Source organism: Pelodiscus sinensis, chromosome 26 (genome assembly GCF_052426305.1).
Source record: "Pelodiscus sinensis isolate ZL-2025 chromosome 26, ASM5242630v1, whole genome shotgun sequence".
NCBI lineage: Eukaryota > Metazoa > Chordata > Testudines > Trionychidae > Pelodiscus > Pelodiscus sinensis.
The window spans coordinates 21,237,168-21,252,730 of NC_143077.1; the positions used below are offsets into that span (position 1 = coordinate 21,237,168).

At 54.9% G+C, this 15,563-nt stretch overlaps 1 protein-coding gene across 1 annotated transcript in view; it reads left to right on the top strand.

The window, feature by feature from the left end:
• Positions 1-933: 933 nt before the first annotated feature.
• Positions 934-15,563, top strand: part of THEMIS2 (thymocyte selection associated family member 2) — a 33,843-nt gene continuing 19,213 nt past the window's right edge. The window contains exon 1 of the mRNA XM_075908698.2: positions 934-1,200. Within this exon, the coding sequence (XP_075764813.2) occupies positions 1,107-1,200 (94 nt within the window). The 5' untranslated portion in view covers positions 934-1,106. The remainder of the gene's footprint in view (positions 1,201-15,563) is intronic.

Below are 15,563 nucleotides of genomic sequence, written 5' to 3' on the forward strand. Positions count from 1 at the left end.
ACGTGCCCAGCACAGAGGGGCCCTTGGCTTTCCGGCAGCCTCTGCTCTGGCTGCTCCCCCAGCGAGCCGCTCTGCGGCAGCCGGGCCGGGCCAGGCCCCCCAGCAGGCAGACAGGCCGGCCGCAGCACAGATGCGTTTCCACTGGGCTGGCTCTGGCTGCAGAAGGCTACAGCCCAGCGGGGAAGGAAGCTGCCGCCTCCCACCGCCAGTTCTGGTCCCGCCGCACCCGGTGCAGGGAGGCCTGGCAGCCAGTTCGGGGCTCAGCTCAGCGGCAGACTTAGAACCAAAGTGCCTGGGGGCTGAGGGGAGAGCTGCAGGGCCCAGCGCAGGCGCACGGCAGCCGGGAGGGAGCACTGACCCATCGCAGGGTCTCCCGCCGGCCTGGCTCTGGCACCCGCCCCAGGGCGGCCAGGCTGTTACCCGCTGGGCTTCCCCCGCTCCATAGTCTCCAGCGGGACCCGTGGGAGTGCAGCGGGGTGGGGGGATGGTGCAGGGGCACCCCAGCTCCGGGGGTAGGTTCTGAGCCTCTGCCAGCCCTTCCGGGGCGAAGGGACCCCACACCACAGCCCCCGTGCAGCCTGGGCCACAGCTCGCTCAGGGAGGCTGGACATGCCGCCCCGCTGTCCTGGGGAAGGTGCGGGGGGCGGGGCTGGAGGGGGTGCAGGGGGTTGACGGTGGCATCACACACCCCTGGACGCCCCCCTCCCTTTGCAAGGGCCCCAGGCGGCGGCCCCTGGTCGAGGAGCCCGGTCTCGGCCAGCGTGCCCCATGGAGATGCACTGGCCCCGCTAGGCCGGCGCTTCCAGTTCCTCCTCCCCGGCCCCGCGGCGTCAGCAGAGGCTGCAGCAGGGGAGGGCGCTGCCCGGCCCGTGCTGGCTGGGGCAGGAGCCGTGGGCCTGGCCGCACCTCGGTCCAGGCTGCGGGGCTCTGAATGGGGCGGGGGGTTTGGGGGGGCCAGTGACAGTCCCGGCTGCAGGGCTGTGGCCAGGCCTTGGCGCGCTGCCAGCCACACCCGCCCCTGCCTGGGGCAGGAAGTAATTTCAGGCAAAAGCAGAAGTGAAAAACCCAGCGCAGCCCAGAGCGACCCAGCGCAGCCCCAGGGCGCCATGGAGCCACTCTCCTTCCAGGAGTACCTCTGCGCCCTGGACCCGGCCTCCCTGCCCAGGGTGCTGAAGATCTGCTCCGGGGTGTACTTCCAAGGTGAGTGCTCGCCGGAGGCGTCCGCCGACCGGGATCTGCAAAGCCAGGAACTCCTGCTGCAGCGGGGGCGCGGGGATCTGCAGGGCCCCCCATCCCATCCCATCCCGGCCTCGCCTCATGCTGTGGGGAACCGCCCGGTGCCACCTCCCTGTGCCAGGGACAGGGACGGATCTGTCTGCCAGGCCACGGCCAGCGCCCTCCCGCATGGCCAAGCAACTTGTGTGGGGGGCTGTGATCACACACGGCAATGGACTAGCTCCCCAAGCACCCCCGAGCCCGTCCCTGTCCCTTCACACAACACTGCCACGGGGCAGAGGGGCAGAGACTCCAGGAGGTGCCATTGCTGTTGGCTTGACGGGGGTGCGCAGCAACTGCAGGACGAGACCCATTCATCAGCCTCCGGCTCCACCATCCTTGCAAACAGCTGCGCTGTCAGGCAGGCACAGAGCTGCCGGCTGGGCTGGACCCTTCCCGGAGCAGATGTGGGGCAGAGCAGTCAGGCAGTGCAGGGTGGAGCTGGGAATATGGCACCGCACAGGCTCGGTGGGATCAGTTAGGGTTTACTAGAGAGAAATCATTTCAGGGTTGTGGCCCCTGATTAGGTTACACTGGTTGTTAAAGGCACAGCTGAGGGTTTTTTGCATGCGTGCGTGTGTGCACACGCGTGTGTATGTGTGTGCGTGTGTGCAGTACGCACATCTCCCTGCTGGGAGCATGCAGGATGTTTGCATACCCATGCCGTGCGCTTTTGTACGTTTGCATAGATAAGTTGTTTCAGTTTAACAACAGCCTTTTGCTCAATTACCGACCTGCCTGCTCAGCCTGGAAGAATTGCCAGGGCTCGCATTAGGAATGCTGCCCGCTGCAGGCTGTTCCAGGGGACTGAGACAGGCCGGGGAGAGCACAGCGTCTGCTCGGCAGCCTGGGCCTCTGTCCCAGGAGCACAGGCGAGGCCCGTGGGTTCTTTGTGGACGCTGCGGTAGAACAGCCATCCTCAGCCTGAGGTCCGGGCAAACTGGGGAGAGGGCAGCATTAGAGGCACTGGGGCTTGGAGCTGAGGGGATAAAGCCAAAGCCTGAGCAACCGAGCATCACGGGGCCCTGGGCAGCTGCCCCCAGCGTCGGCCCTGGCGCGCTGCTGTGTGCAGAACAGCAGCTGCTGTGGCACTGGGGGGCCGTGGGGGTTTGGCAGCAGTCGGGGGCAGGCTGAGCCCCCTCGTCAAACAAGCCGTCGGGGCGAAGAATAACACGGGGAGCGCGCTGGAGGGAAAGCCGGCCCGGCTGCGACTGGCGGGGAAGGCTCTGCAGAGTCTGGTCTGCGATCGGGAGGGGAAAGGACAAGAGCTGACCCCAGGTGCTAAGTTCCTAAAGGGCCCAAGCTCGTTGTGACTCCTAAACTGAGGAGCGGGCTCCCCTGGCCAGTCTCTGGGCTCTGCAGACACTGAACCTGTGGAAGCCTGAGCAGCAGCCAACTTGCCCCTTAGCGCTGCCCCCACGGAAAATGCCACGTGAGGGATCTGGCGTCTGCAGCTCTGCGCCAGCCGTCTGGCTCACAGAGCCGCGGTGTCCAATACGCTGGCCACTGGCGACTGTTTGCCGGCCGAGTGAGGCTCGTTGGCTTTGGAAGTGGTTGGACCCCACGGCTCTAGACTCTGCCAGCTCGCTGTGCTCCGCACACTCACGAGGTCCGGGAAAGAGCCGGGTTTCCGGAACCTTTCTCACAAGGGCAGTACCATGCCTATCAGAAGCCCTGGAAGCAGGGGGTGGAGAGGGGAGAGCAACAGGGAGCTGCACACAGCAGGGTACCGCTGCTGCTCGCTAGATTCTTCCTTTCTCCTGCGCTGAGCTGGTGATCCCGAGATCAGTGCTGGGGGGCAGGCAAGGTGGCTGAGTGGGAGAGCGCAGGCAGCCATTCGCACCTGTCTTAAACACGAGGGCAGCGGAAAGGGGAGCACATAGGTCCTGATCCCAACAGCAGTGGATGGTCGTCTGTGTTGTAACCTCCAGCCTGTCTGCAACGGCAAGGCAAGGTTTGGAGACAAAATCGGGAGAGAGATTTGAGACTCGTATTTAGCAGTCGCGGGGCAGAGGAGAAGCACTCGGACATTCGGCCTGTTGTTGGAGAGGAAGCACTGAGTGTCCGCAGCTCCTTTGCGTTTGGAGGTGGAGAACACAGGGTGGGAAGGAAAGCCCAGGCGGAATGTGAGGAACATTGCTTGCCAAAAAGGAACGAGACCTGTGAGACCCATTTTTTACGTGCATGCGGAAGGGATGACCGTGTGATGATGCTCTGTCTCAGAATTAAGGAGAGTCAGTAAAGCCTGTGACTTTGGTGAGCTGACAGAGCCTCCGGTCGGCGATAGGAATCATCTGTGGTATTAAGACGTTGTCTTAGGAGAGGTTGTTCCGAGAAGGAGACCTAACTTTAGAAAAAGCTCTTCTGATAGCAAGGCAGCAGAAGCCAAAGAGCTGAGGTTCCCTGAAAGGCTTTTTCGTGAACTAAGCAACTACAGAATAGGTCACATCAGAAAGTGGAACCAACCATCATAAATGCGCCGGTGGGGTAGGCTGCGTACCGTCATGGGAAGGTGCGGACAGCAGCCAGGATATAGGAATTCTGTTCTAAATGTGGGGAAACCCCATTTTGCAAAATGCTGCAGGTCTGCTGTGGGCAGCTGAAGCTTTGTAGTGACACAGAGAGCAGACAAACCCGGTGCGAGGGCTGGGCACAGAGCAATGATTGCATTGCCAATGGACACAGGAGTCAGGTCAGTACTCGGTCCAAACAGGATTGAGAGACTGGAAACAAAAGCAAAACTGGAACTCTCAGGACGGAAAGTCGCGGGTTAGTCTGGAAGTTGTGAAGCAGTGACGGGAGGGCAGTGCAGCATCAACGCTACCACACCATCTCCAGGCTCCTGTTCGAAGTGACGCCTTCAGGCATGGCTGCATCTGGTAGAGCGGCTGCTCTCGTGGCAAGACCCAGCTGCGTCCGGCTCTGAGGCGCTCTGCAAGGGCCTCCTGAGTCACTGGACTGCTTGCAGGGGAAACGTAACTCCAGAGACACAGCAGGTGCCTCCATGCAGGAAGTCTGCTCTCCATGGTAACTCCAGGCTGCGCTTGCAAGGATGGAGGCGAGGCAGGTAAGTGCCAACGCCCAAGGCCCCACAGACGGCTGCGCCTTTGACTCATGCTTGAATCCCAGCGACTCAACAAGGCGACACAAAGAAACTGCTGCCCCGGGAAGAGTCCAGGGCTCTGGGTGCAAATGCTCAGCATTGCTGTCAATCGGGTGCCTCTCAGGATTTGGCAGCTAAAATTAAAACGAGGCTCAAAACGAGGCACATTTCAAACGCCCTTTGGAGAAACAGGCTCTTACGCTGACGCTGAAGCAACACCAGAAAAGCAGCCCAGGGGTCTCCAAGGCCTGTGTGGAGACATCGTCATCCAGGGCTCGACTGAAAGGGAACGTGACTTCAGACTTCAGGACGTCTTGGCTGCAGCTAAAGCTACAAACTTGAAACTGAATCGGGAGACGTGCGTTAGGGGTCCCAGAACTGACCCCCGAGACGCCATTTCCCAGGGCGGTGCACAGCCGGAAAGAGGCAGATTTCCGTCGGTGATGGGGGTGTTCACCTCACACGTGGCCCAGAGGGATCACTTACTCTTAGGCCTACACCTGGAGGAAACCCAAGGCAGGCTAGATCCCCAGAGCTGGGGGAGATGTTGGACAGGGTCTAGGAAGTGAGAAAGGTGGTTGTGTTCCAGAAGGAAGCTGCAGTCATGTTGCTTGTACGTGGGGGAAGAGCAGAAGCTGGACTGACAGGGGAAGCAGTCCACAGAAGGTGCAGTAAGGGCTGAGGGATAAAAGCCCAGAACTTCTGTGTCGGCGGTCCCCGGACTGGATCCTGGTGTAGAGGGCAGGCCCGTTTCCTTTACAGGCCCTTGCTGGATCCACACACTGGAGCGAGCCCATCTGGAAGCGGACTTGGAAGCTACCCCAGCAAGAGGAAGCCACTGAGCGAGCTGGCTAGAAGACAGAGTCCCAGAGAGGAGGCTGCAGGGAGGGAGGTTGCCCGGTGGGTGAAGACACCCCTCGAGGAGGGTGCAGTGCCTGGCACAGCTAATCCCAGGACGGCCGGGGGAGGCGCCCTGAGTGGGGAAGAGCTGCCAATGCTCATCCCCATCTGACGCCTTTCCCAGGTGTGAGACAAAGCCGCTCCTCTTCGGAGGGAAAATGCAGTTCATTTCAATTGTGCTCTGGCTTCAGATGCTGCTTTCCCCTAGTTCCACAGGGCGTCTCTGCAGGGCTTGCTTGCCAGATGCAAGGCAGGGATTTCTAGCACCGTCACTGTTGTTAAGGACACTCTGGCCACAAGCACTTCCTGGCACCTTCAAAACATCTGCAACAACAAATACCTCACAGAACAGCTGCCCCCTCTCCCTGGTACGTGTCCCCTTCCCCGTTAGCAGCCTTGCGCACTTTCACAGGGACCTTTGTTCATTTCAAGAGATCCTTTCCCTGCATATCTGGATTCCCAGCTCTTAGGGGCGTGGGGAGTAATTAGGTGCAGCCCAATTACCTACATGCCTGAGAGTTGCTAGATACCAACTTCAGGTTAAGGACAGAACTTTCAGCTTCATGGAGACAGGGAGCTAACTGGCTATAGATGCACAATAGGGCAAGTGTTTTGATTAGCATGTGAAAGATTTGTGGGTATTTAACATGCAACCATCAGAAAGGTTAATATCCGCAGTGCTATGGGAGTGGTGTCGAGCGAGGGGGAAGGAGGCAGGGGTTATGTGAGTGGTGGGCCCAGGGAGGAAGGGGATGGGGGCAGTTCCCAGGGCCCGTGGCAGGTATTTCACAAGGTCTGTGAAGAAAGAGAGCTGTGGAGGGGGCGGTTTACAAGCTATGTGGAGGAAGGACGTTGAGAGGGGTCACAAGGTCCGTGGAGGAAGGAAACAAATGGAGCTGTGTGCCGACTGCCCGTGAATTCCAAACTAGTTCTCAGGTCACCTCATCGCGTGTGACCGTTACCCTGTCCTGGGGATCAAGAATCTGCCACCCCCCGCTGGAGGTCAGCTCTGGCATGACCCTGCCAGGACGTTTCCAGTTTGCATTTCCATTCCGAGCAATCGTGCGCTAAGCATGTAACCCAGGACGCCAGCTGTGGGTCCCAAGCCCAGACAGTTCCTTATTGGAGCTCTAGCAGAAGCCTGTTTTCTTCTTAGGGGAACTGGCTGCATCTAGCACCGTGTGTCTAATTATGTAGCATCTATAGAAATATGCCTCCTGCTGCGGGCTGCGTCTTCGCCATTGCAGCACTTAACACCCGCCGGGCACCCGGGGGAGTTTGCGACGCGCTCGGCTCCCCCACTCTGTTGTATCTTGCAAGCAAGGTGCTAACAAACTTCAGCAGGACTTTATTTACCAAAAGTAAAACCTCTTTACAAAACAGCTGCTCACTCAGCCCCCATTCCCCCTCCCCCGCTAATCTTCTCTCCCCTCCTTCCTGTTTCCTGTGCTTCCTGACTCCCAACAGCCAATGCTCTCAGTTCTAATCATTACAAACAGGGCTGCCAGATGGTTTCAGCAAAAATACCGGACATTCCATCATAATCTACATCACATAATCTGAGTTAGAAAATCCGGGACAGTTCTATTTTCTCAATTTGTTTCCCGGGCAGAAAGCTCAAATACTGGACTGTCTGGTTCCAAACTGGACACCTGGCGATGCTAATTGCAAGCAGTATTACATCTACAACACCACATTCCCTCCTCTCTTAAGAAGCGCTCTCAATTATAAAATAAACATTGTTGTTCTAACCACAGCAACAAATATGGAACAAGCCACTAGACTGTTGGCAGAAATGCCACTGAAAACACTGTCAATACTACATAACATAGTCTCTAGTCCAGACAGGTGGTCGTCATGTTTGACAGACGGTCTCTCAAACCCCGGTTCTAGGGCAATGTCTTGTTGTGTTGGTACTACGGTGAAGTCATCCAACATAGATTGGGTGTTGGCATCATCTCCTCTTGGTGAATTGGCAGGTGCAAGATAAGAAGCATTCCATTGTGACTAGTGTGGTACCTTGCTGGGGCTGTGGGCGACCTCTGCTGCAGGGCAGGGGGTGAATCATTATGCAAAGGAGGCTCCAAACCTGTCTGACCAGCTACCACAGGGAGAGAAACAAAGGGAGGTGGAATGCTGCCCCTGGCTGGGGGGCAGGGCTGGAAGAGGGTTGGTTAGTCTTCTGTCTGGGAAGCAGGGGAGAAGGAGCTGGGGAGGGGGCTGGGATTGAGCCACCCCCCCATCTCTAGGGGGGGCACTGAGGCCTCTGAGCCCCAGTTCCTGTAACCAGAATTACATCTGTGCTGTGCTGTATCCTGGAGAAGCAATAAACTCCCTCTGTTCTACTGGCTGGTGGAGTCTGCTCGTGCCATTTCGGGGGCGCAGGAGACGGGAAAACCCCAACGCGCCGTCACATCCATACACACCCATCAGAAAGTCGATAGGTGCAAGGCCCCCTCTTCTCAATGATTTTAAGAGGAGATGTGAATTTATGGTTTCCTTTGTGAAGAATTCTAGGTTTTCTTTAACGAAGGAACCACACTTACACTTCAGATCCTTAGCACCCTGTCATTTCTCTGTGAAAGCCTTATACTTTTCTTGCTTCTGTTCAACTGCTTTTCTCACATTATCCTCTTTTGGTGCATCAGGTCTTGACTTTAACAATCCAGCAATGTTCAGTTTAGTATTCATCTATTTTCCATGCAGTAACTCTGCAGGTGATCTTTGTGTTGGGACATGTCATGTAGCCCTGTATGCTTGCAAGAAATCATCAGTGAAGGTTATCTATGATCGCCCTTCCAGCTTAGCTGTTTGCAAACTCTCTTTCAAGCTTCTGTTATAGCTGACTATCTGGGTAGCAATGGTTATTGCTTCCTCCAGTGTAAGTTGTGGTTTGTTTATTTATTTATTTTATTTATTTACATATTTTTACCCCGCCTTGCTATTTAAAATATTCAAGGCGGCTTAATACAAATGTTTAAACACAATACACATATATATAAAAGTTTAAAATACGAGACCCCAGAGGGACATAAAACCTGCTAAAAACAGAGAGGAGGAACACACACGTCGTACCTCGGTGTTCTCATACCTTGGTACCTTCGGAGGTCTGGACTGTCAGTGTCAGCGTCGTCTGGTCAGGGTCGTCCTGGCGTGCGCCTGACAGGACCTCTACTCCGTTGATAAACTTTTGGCTGTGTGCGTAACAATCGGTACTCCCTTCATCTAGAGCGTTAGACCCCGTGCACTTGGGTCAACACAGGAGATCTCTGAGAGGCCCCGGAAACGACAGATGCAGGCAAGGTTTGAAATCAATCCAGCAGGTTTATTGTCAAATGCGAAGCTCTACCAGTTGGTAACAGAGATCAGTACAATGTGACACCACTGGGCACTATGGCCCGCGTTGACAAGGTACCAACACCGGGCAGGCCTATTGCCATAGATCAGATATTAACAGCAGTTAGTCAAAGTTAAGCTACTGTGCACTCTGTAAGTTTAGGCAATGACACCTGCCGTTCAGGCGCCTAGTGCGCCCCCCCCCAAGGTCGGTCGGAGAGCACCCTCTGCGATGTCCTTTTATAGACAGGTACAAACAACTTACATCATCTCTTTACGTACCAGGTTACCACCCTGTGTTGCCTAGTTACCTCCCCTCACCTTGTGGAAGGGGGGCTCACTTACTATCCTTCATGCTGTCAATTCCGACCTGGTCCTGAACCTAGGTCGGTCTGTGCATTAGTTTTTAGGGAGTTTTAGTACCAAGACATTTCTTATTCAGATGTTCCATTACTCCTCTTTGGCTCACAGTCTGTACCCAGTGCCTCCCTGTGTCCTTCCATGCTCGACCTAACTTACACAATCACACAGTTATCAATAGGGCCTCTTTCTTGGCTCCTGTTACTGAACCAAAGTCTTGCTCACTAGATTGCAGGCCTGTTGCTGTTTCCATGTTGCAGGCCTTAGGCCTGCTGACTCCATGTTACTGACCCTCAACTTACTACAACACATACAGACTCAAACGTTAATAAAAGCACGAGTAAAAAGGGTGGTTCTAGAAGCAAGCGTTCTCTTGCACAAAGCATGGTTGTTTTCTCAATGAGCTGGTCTCTAATCATCTCCTCTGCCATATTCCCAAAGTCACACGTTACAATCAGACTCCTCAGAGAAGCAACATGCTGCATTATAGTCTCCCTGGTTTCTGCTCACGCTGGCGAAATCTCTAGCGACTCGCTACTACATTCTCTTTTGGCACAAAAAAGTTCTCTAATGCAGTGAGTGCAGTCTTTATCATCTGCAAGGGGAAAAGTGTAAAATATACACTGCCCTTCCGCTCCAAGGCAGCGGATTAGCAGAGCACGTTTTCTTACTTCAGAAATCTCTGTAGCACTGATTGCAAGGAGGTAAGTCTCAAACATATGAATCCAGGCAGTAAAAGCAATTGGAGGCTCATCTGGGCTTTGCAGAAAAGGTTCAGAGGCAGAAGATCCATCCTCGTTGCCAAAATGTCTTGTCTTATGCAAGCAAGGTGCTAACAAACTTCAGCAGGACTTTATTTACCAAAACTGAAACCTCTTTACAAAACAGCTGCATCCCTCCGTAGCTCACTCAGCTCCCTCCCCCATCGTCTCTCCCCTCCTTCCTGTTTCCTGTGCTTCCAGACCCCCAACAGCCTGCCAGTGCTCTCAGTTCTCATCAATAGAAGCAGTATTACATCTGAAAGAGCACCCCCTCCTGTGCTGTGCCGGGGTGCCCAAGAAAGGGACAAACAAGCCAGCCCAGGGACTGTGCTTTGCTCCTCCGGGAGCAGCTCACGAGGCAGCCCCACACCAGCGCCCCCCTAGCCGGTGCTGAGGCACACTCTTGGGAGGAGTAAGCCCAAATCCCCGTGAGCCATTAGGAGACACATCATACAAGTTAATATCCACAGTGCTATGGGTCCCCCCAGTCTGAGGAAGGGCCCTACCACTGGGGAAAGGACATAAGGAAATTTCCCCCATTTTGCAAGTGGTCAGGCCTGTTCTGGTAAATCCTTGGGTGCCAGGCCAGCAAAAAGGGAGAAAGGGGAATGGCTCATTTGAGAGTCCTGGGGGAGCTGAGGCAGAAGGTGGGGGCCTCCCCTGAGGTAGCTGTGCGCATGTCCTTGGCAGGAACACAGGCCCCGGGGTACCTGAGCCAGGAAATGCCAGGCCGGGGGATTTCAGGCACCCCCAGGGTCCGTGCTACACGGGGGGCTGAATCTCACTGGGAAGACCTGAAGTTGCAGGGAGTTGTTCGGGGGGGTGGCCCTCACTACCTGGGGCCTGTCTGCCGCTTTGGAAGCCCTAGAGCACAGTAGGCGCAAGGGGCACAACCCAGTTCCTAGCGCTTGCAGGTGCAGGAGCCTTAGTGCTGCGCGAGGTCTGCGGCGTGCAGAGCGGCTCGGTGCCTCTGCCGCGCCGCGCAGTCTGGAGCCAGCGTCATGGGAAAGGGCCTGGGACAAGCAGCTCAGAGCAGCGGTTTTCACTCTTTCTCGTGGCCCAGCTGAAGAAAATGGTTGCTGCTGTGCCCCAGCATGATTTGACTAAGTGCGGGCTGGGGCTGAGGAGGGGGCTCTGGCTTTGGGGGGGTCAGAGCGGCTCCCAGGCAGCGGGGAGGGGGGCTAAGGCAGCTTCCTGCCTCTCCTGGCACCGCAGCCCATGCTGTCCCCAGCAGGTTCCCAGCCAGGGGGAGTGCGGAGCTAGTGCTCAGGGCAGGGGCCGGCTGCTTCTGGGGCACAGCGCAGTCTGTGGGGCCAGGACAGGCCGGGAGCTGCCCTAGTGCCCTGAGGCTCACCCGATCCCCCTGCAGCACCGAGCCCCAGGGCCCGACACTGCACTGCCAGGGCTGGGGCGCCTGTCTCTTGAGAACCCCTGCCCAGGGCTGGCCGGTCTGAGACAGGAATTAGCACAGATGCTCCCAAGCCTCATTGTTCCACCACCCACAAATTACTACATGACTGGGGGGGGGGGCTGAGCCTGAACCCCACCCCCACCCCTGTGAGGGGTCGACAGAGCCAAAGCCCACTGCTCCGTGGATGGGGCAAGGACTTCAGCCCCAGATATGGGGTGGGGGGGCTGTAACTTGAGGTTTCAGGCCTCAGGCCCAGGTTTGGGCTTTGGCCCCAGCAAGTCTAACACCAGCTCTGGTGCCCCCGTTAAAATGGAGTCATGACCCACTTTGGCGTCCTGAGCCCCAGTCTGAGACCCCATGACACCCAGATTCATAGAACTGGGAGGGCCCCGAGAGGCATCACATCCTGTCCCCGGCCCTCAGGGCAGGGCCAGCACCAGCTATGCGGGGGGTTGGCGGCTGCTGACCCACAGAAAAATCATTCAGGGGCTGCACAAAAAATGAGAAGCAGAAAAGAAATCCCTCAGTGACGTGTCCCTCACCTAGGAAGGAGAAAGCCCCTCCCTCCTCACACACCATTTTTCCTAAAGTCCAACCTAAACCTCCCTTGCTGCAGTTTAAGCCCATTGCTTCTTGTCCTGTCCTCGGAGGTTGAGAACAGTTTTCCTTCCTCCTCTTTGCAACTTGAAAAGCTGCTGTCATGTCCTCTCTGTCTTCTCTTTGCCAAACTAAACAAATAATTTCAATCTTCCCTCATAGCTCATGTTCTCTAGACCTGTCATCATTTTTTTGCTCTTCTCTAGATCCTCTCCAATTTCTCCATAGCTTTCCTGAAATGTGGTGCCCAGAACGGGACACAAAACTCCAAATGAGGCCTAATCAGAGTGGAGTAGAGTTGAAGAAGGAGTTCTCCTGTCTTTCTTACAAAATATCTGCTAATACACCCCAGAAGGATGTTTGCTTTTTTTGCAACAGCGTCACACTGTTGACTCTCAGGGTACGTCTACACGACAGCGCTAGTTCGAACTAACTTAGTTCGAATTAGTTAATTCGAACTAAGCTAATTCGAATTAACGCGTCTAGAACTAAAAACTAGTTCGAATTAGCGTTTTGCTAATTCGAACTAGCAAGTCCACATTGAGTGGACCCTGAACCGGGCTTAAGGCTGGCCGGAAGCAGTGCCGGCAGGGCATCAGAGGAGGACTTAGAGCGTGGAGCTGCTGTCTCAGGCTAGCCGAGGGCTGCACTTAAAGGGTCCCGACCCCCACCCCGGACAGACAGTTCTCAGGGGTGCCTCGCTTGCAAAGCAGTCTTGGCTTGGATTGCCCGGACTACCCACACTGGGCACATCACACCACTCGGCCATCAGACCGGCTGCACATGCCGCAGGCTGCCATCTGGGGAGAGGGGGCAATTGGGGGGCTGCAGGAGAGCTTCCACCCCCAGAAGCCCGCAGAGCCAGCCCAGTCCTCCCCATCGGGGGCTCGTACCCCATTCCTCCCTCACCTCCTTCCACTTACCCCTCCCTAGCCCCCCTTCCTGATGTACTAACTAAAGGACAATTGTGTTCAAAAATAGAATCTCTCTTTATTGAACAAAACTGGGGGAGACTGGGAAAAGGAGGTGGGAGAGGGGAAGAAAGAGGGTGGGAGAGGGGAGGGCAACTACAGTGATGAGGGGTTTGGAACAGGTCCCATATGAAGAGAGGCTAAAGAGACTGGGACTTTTCAGTTTAGAAAAGAGGAGACGGAGGGGGGATATGATAGAGGTCTATAAAAGCATGAGTGGGGTGGAGAGGGTGCATCAAGAAAAGTTCTTCATTAGTTCCCAGAAAGAAGGACTAGAGGACACCAAAGGAAAGGAATGGGTAGCAGGCTTCAAACTAGTAACAGAAAGTTGTTCTTCACAAAGCAAAGAGTCAACCTGTGGAACTCCTTGCTGCAGGAGGCTGTGAAGGCTAGAACTAGAACAGAGTTTAAAGAGAAGTGAGATCAAGTCATGGAGGTTGGGTCCATGGAGTAGTCTTAGCCAGGGGGTAGGAGTGGTGTCCCTGCCCAAAGTTTGTGGAAGGCTGGAGAGGGAGGGCACGAGACAAATGGCTTGGTCACTGTCTTTGGTCCATCCCCTCCAGAGTCTCTAGGGTTGGCCGCTGTCGGCAGACAGGCTACTGGGCTAGATGGACCTTTGGTCTGACCCAGTATGGCCGTTCTAAGCTCAGGGCTCAGGGTCGGGGGTCTCAGTGGACCACCTTGATTTTCATGCACACCTGCTCCTGGGTGGCCAGGCTGGCAGCTCTCCTGCCCTAGACGGCCGCTTTCCTGTGCCTAGTGCGGAGGTCGTGGACGAGGTCCACGATCTCCGCACTAGACCAGGCGGGTGCCCGCCTCTTGCGGTCCCGGGCAAGCTCCCGAGAGCCGCCAGCCTGGTCCCGGGAAGAGGGGGAGGGCTGGGGGGCAGCGGGTGGCTGGCTCGAGCCGTGCCAGGTGCAGGGTCTGCTAGCTGGGTGCTGGCAGGCTTGCACCTGGCACGGGCACCGTAGCCAGCCCGTGCCCCTTTAAGGGGTCTGGGGCCGGGAGGGGGGCAGACGAGTTTCCCTGGTGTTGGCCAGAGTGGCCACCAGGGAAACCTGGGGAGGGCTAGCCTCCCACTAGTTCGAATTAAGGGGCTACACTCCCCTTAATTCGAACTAGTAAGTTCGAACTAGGCTTAGTCCTCGTAAAATGAGGTTTTCCTAGTTCGAACTAAGCGCTCCGCTAGTTGGAATTAAGTTCGAACTAACGGAGCGCTAGTGTAGCGCCTATCAAAGTTAATTCGAACTAACGTCTGTTAGTTCGAATTAACTTTGTAGTGTAGACATACCCTCATTTAGCTTGTAGTCCCCTATGGCCCCAGATGCCTTCCTGCCGTCTCCTTCCTAGACGGACACTGCACATTTTGTGTGTGTGTAATGCAGGGGTGAAAGGAACTTCATTTCTTACCCGGGGCCCTGCCCGCTCTTCCCATAGCTCCCTGCTGGCTTCTGCCGCAGCTCCGCCAGCGCTTGACAGAGCTGTGCACCAGGATGCACCCGCTTCCCTTCACCTCTGCTGCAATGGATGCTTCTCCTGAGGTGGAGCACTTTGCATTTGTCTTTATTGAACTTCATCCTCTTTACCTCAGACCATTTCTCCAGTTTGTCCAGCTCAGTTTGAATAATGACCCTCTCCTCCCAAGCAGTTGCAACCCTTCCCAGCTTGGTATCGTCTGCAAACTTAATAAGGGACCTCTCTGTGTCGATATCTAAATCATTGATGAAGATACTAAACAGAACCGGTCCCAAAACAGACCCCTGCGGAACCCCACTTGTTATGCCTTTCCAGCAGGATCGTGTTCTATCTGAGAACCGTTATCCAGCCAGTTATGCACCCACCTTACAGTAGCCCCATGTAGGTTGTGTTTCCCTACTTTATTGATAAGAAGGTCATCCAAGACCGTATTAGATGCCTAACTAAAGTCTAGTTATACCATGTCCACTGCTTCTCCCTTATCCACAAGCCTCCTTATCCTATCAAAGAAAGCTGTCAGATTGGTTTGACACGATTTGTTCTTTACAAATCCATGCTGGCTGTTCCCCATCACCTTATTGTCTTCCAGACGTTTGCAGATGGATTCCTTAATTACTTGCTCCATTATCTTTCCTGGCACAGTAGTTAAACTAACTGGTCTGTAGTTTCCTGGGTTGTTCTTATTTCCCTTTTTATAGATGGGCACTAGATTTGCCCTTTTCCAGTCTTCTGGAATCTCTCCTGTCTTCTGTGACTCCTCAAAGGCTCAGTTCTCTCTAGAGGCAGCTCCTTGAGTATTCGAAGGTGCATCTCATCAGTTCTGGGGGACGTGAAGACTTCTAACTTCTCTATGTAATTTTGTACTTGTTCTTTTCCATTTTAGCTTCTGAACATCCACTAGATTCTGGTCTGACATCCTGTATGTCATGGGCCAGAGAATTTCATCCAGGTACCTGATGCTGAGCCCGCTAACTTGTTTGACGTCACTAAAGGATTTTGCAGAAATGCATCCAGTCTTAATTTGAAGACTGCAGGAGATGAAGACATTACCACTTCCCTTGGGACTTTGTTCCTATGGTAAAAACCCTGCACATAAAAAGGCGTGTCATGGTTCCACTAGGAATTTTTCTGGATTCAATTTCCAGATATTGGTGCTTGTTCTGTCTTTCTCTGTGGGAAAGATGTTTTTAGACTCTCTCCACAGGATGGTGCTAACATGCTGTAATCAACTCAAGGAGCTCGTTGTAAGACCTTTTCTCCAGGCCTTGAATAATGTTTGTGCTCTTGGCTGCATCCTTTTAGAAATGTAAGCCCCAGAACTGTTTGCAGCTTTCTAGTACTGGGCTCTCAAATGCTGTATACCAAGGTAAAAT